Here is a 3,379-nt window from a genome sequence, read left to right as displayed (position 1 = left end):
CCCACACTACCTGGTATAAAATAATTGATCACTCCAAAGCTTTTCAAACCACGATTGAGCTTTCCATTTATTTTGGTCCCCAAGCAATACTACTTGTTAGTGGCCTGTAGACTCATTCCCAACTACCCCCTTGGGGGGTAAACAAACAAACAAACAAAAAACAATTCCGTCTAGGCTGGCCCCAGTTAAGTCAGAGTTAAAGAAGAAGGGCTGGCAGCCTCCTGGAGACTAAAATACCTCGAGACTGAATCCACCTTTCCAAGGGTGGGAAATTTATTCACATGTCTGGGGAATTCATAGGTGCCATCACAGGGTACGAATTAAAAGGTAGAAATCTCACTCTTCCTTGTGCCTTTCTCTACTGCTTAACTTATGCGACTGAGTCTGTCACTACAGTCCCGCTGAATGGAGCCCCAGGTAGCCGCTTGGTATCCTCAGAACACATTACAACCTCCCCATTCAAAAGCAGGAGCCACATCTCTCGGGCTACGATGGTGATTGATTCTCCAGTTACTTCGATACTTTAAAAGGCTGCAGCAGCATGGCAAAACAATTTCATTTCATTAAAAAAAGTTAAGAAAGGTCTCCAGGAGATGGTGAGTTTTATTTTTTTCTTGTCTGGATAGAGGTTTGATTTGCCCTTGAGTGTTCCGGGTTGGAGACTAGAAGAAAGCACAGCGTGTGGAGGTCTACTCAGTGTGGTCGTCTCCCTCAGTCTCATCGTCACCATCCACAGAGAGAGCAGCATACTTGCTTGCAGAGCTGAACTTAGAGGCCGGGCTCTCCTCAGGTTTCTTTGGCTCAGGTGCAGATCTCGAGTCTTTATCGTTTTTGCCTTCTTTCCTATCCAACTCCTTCCAGTGGTCTCTGCTCCCTCCGTCTCCAGGACCGCGACTGGAGCTCCCAGTTTGGCCTCTTAAGACACTCACCCCATCTACTTTGTTTTCATCTTTCCTTGATGGTCCGTCCTCAGAGGAATGAGCTGGAGCTACTTTCCCTCCACCACTTGTAGGGGACTGCTGCTCTGTGTCTGAGCTCTGCGATCGAGCAGGAGGGTTAGAGCTTCGCTTCACCCACGCATTCTCCTTTGGTGGAGGGGCTGGCATTACCTTTAGAGGCTGATCAGGTTTAGGAGGTTTGGAGGTTGGAGAGTGACAGTCTTCTTTATTGAGGGTTTCATTTTCTAGAGACTTCTCACTCTCTCTCCTTCGTGTATTTCTACCAGATGTGGCTGAGGCCCCAGTCTGCGATGACTCACTTCCTGTCCTTGACCATTCCCTTTTCTGAGTTTCTTCACTTCGCCAACTTGGGTGTCTCTCCCGCGGCCAGCGGTCTAGTTTTGGCTCATCCAGCTGCCGCTGCAACTTCTCCTGCTCCTTCTGCAGCCGCTCTTCTACTTCTCTTTCTCTAGCAGCTGTGTCAACAGGTTTTGCCCCTCCAAATATAGAAGCTGCTCGGCTGGACTGGGAGGTGCTAGCAGAGGAATCATCTTCCTTAGGAGTACTCCGAGGCTTTAGATTCAGTTTGGGTCTTTGGGGGGGACCTCTGTCATCACGCCTATAATCGTCCCGAGAGTAATCATCCCTGGAGCTCCATGACCGGTCATCCCTTCTGTCATATCGGTCTTCATAGCGATCTCCACCTCCTCTGTAGTCATCATCCCTACGGTACCCACTGCCAAATGCTCTTCTGCCACTGCCTATCCTGGAGTCATAGCCTCGGTCATAATCTCTGCTGCCTCGGTCATCATAGCGATCCCGGCCCCCATAGCGATCCGTATCTCGACGTGGGCCGTCCCGATACCCATCCCGGTATCCATCCCGATACCGGTCTGAATCGTAACGATCTCGATACTTGTCTCCAAAGCTATCGTCGCCCCTTCTAGGTGGGTAGTCATCAAAGCTGTCTGCGGCAGGACGGGCCCTCCAGTCCGTGTCTGTTTTGTCAGAATCCCGATTTCTGTCTCGACCAAAAGAGCGATCATCCCGGTCTTTATCCTGTGCTTGATCAGCAACATCCACTCGAATTCTCCGGTTACCTAGAGACTCTTCATTGAGACTCAGAGCACTGAGCAGGGAATCCAGGTCCTCAAATTCAGCATAGCCAAAGCCTTTTAACCTGTCTGGATTGCTGGGTTCACGTGGTAAGCGTACAGCACTGATATTTAGTCCTCTAAAGAACTCCTTAATGGAGTCTTCTGTCACATCATAGGGCAGGTTTCCTAGGAAAGCAGTGTAGGGTGGTGATTTGGGAAGACGGCTCCAGTCGATATTGGGTTCCGGAGCAGCCCGTGGAGCAGTGGGAAGGATGGAACGGTCAATTGGAGGTGCCCTATACACATCGTCATCGTTACTATGCCAAGTTGTTGACACATCGCCTTCCAGGTCGTCTGTTTCATCAGCCCAGCTGACTGGTTTGGGGACATAGGTGCTTCCTCCACCAGTACCCCCATCCTCAGCTAGAAAGTCTGTTAGGGAGATGGTCTTCCCCTTCTTATTCTTCTTTTTTGCTGAGGCCGCCATGTTGGGAGAGGGAGAGAGACCGCAAAGGACCCGGATGAGGCAATCACGTGATTATAGCGGGCACCACGGGCTTGGAGACGCAAAACCAGGAGGGGGCGGGGAACTGAGGACTGAGGCAGAAGGCGGGGCACCACCGCGCTAGGTTCGTAAAGCAGCCTTAACTTTTTTTTTTGAGTTATTTCTTAGCCAGTTTTTTCTTCTTTTGAGAAAACTCTGTTCAGATCCCAGATCTATTATCTGAATGGGTTATTTGTTCTTTTGTCTCTTTGTATTTTGAGTTCTTTGTATATTTTGGAGAGCAATCCTTTGTCAGATAGCTAGCTAACAAAAATTCTTTCCCACTCTCAGTGATTCCTCTTCACCCAAATAAGTGTTTCTTTAGTTGTGCAGTAGCATTTTAATTTTAAAATACCACTTGTCAATTGTTGGCCTTAATTCTTTGGCAAATGGAGTCTTATTCCAAAAGCCCATTCCTACACCATACAGGTTTTCTTACTTTTGTTTTCTTACAGCAGTTTCGGTGTTTCACATTTAGGTCTTTGATGTATTTGGAGTTAGTTTTCATGCAAGATGATAGATATGGATCTAATATAATTCGATGTATGGAAGGTGCATTTTTTCAAATAATTTCTTCTCATGTTATATATATATGGGTATTTTACTTTCATATGTATCTGTGTACCATGTGAGTGCAGTGCCTGCAGAGGCCAGAAGAGGTTACCAATTCACCTGGATCTGGAATTACATATGGTTGTAAGCTACCATGTGGGTGCTGAAAAGCTAACCCCAGTCTTCTATAATAGTAACACATACTCTTAAACACTAAGTCATCTCTCCAGCCCCATAAGTGTTCATGT

General features: G+C 47.4%; 1 protein-coding gene across 1 annotated transcript; it reads right to left on the bottom strand.

The window, feature by feature from the left end:
* Positions 1–251: 251 nt before the first annotated feature.
* LOC126488447 (eukaryotic translation initiation factor 4B-like) lies at positions 252–2,561 on the bottom strand. Its single transcript, XM_050121931.1, has one exon. It carries the CDS (start codon positions 2,520–2,522, stop codon positions 690–692), a length of 1,833 nt encoding a protein of 610 aa, XP_049977888.1. The 5' UTR covers positions 2,523–2,561; the 3' UTR covers positions 252–689.
* Positions 2,562–3,379: the final 818 nt, after the last annotated feature.

The sequence above is a fragment of the Alexandromys fortis genome, unplaced genomic scaffold (assembly GCF_014885135.2).
Source record: "Alexandromys fortis isolate MF-2015 unplaced genomic scaffold, M_Fortis_MF-2015_v1.1 scaffold_189, whole genome shotgun sequence".
NCBI classification, from domain to species: Eukaryota; Metazoa; Chordata; class Mammalia; order Rodentia; family Cricetidae; genus Alexandromys; species Alexandromys fortis.
The sequence above is the reverse complement of the archived record's forward strand: the minus strand, read 5'-3'. Positions and strand labels throughout refer to the sequence as shown.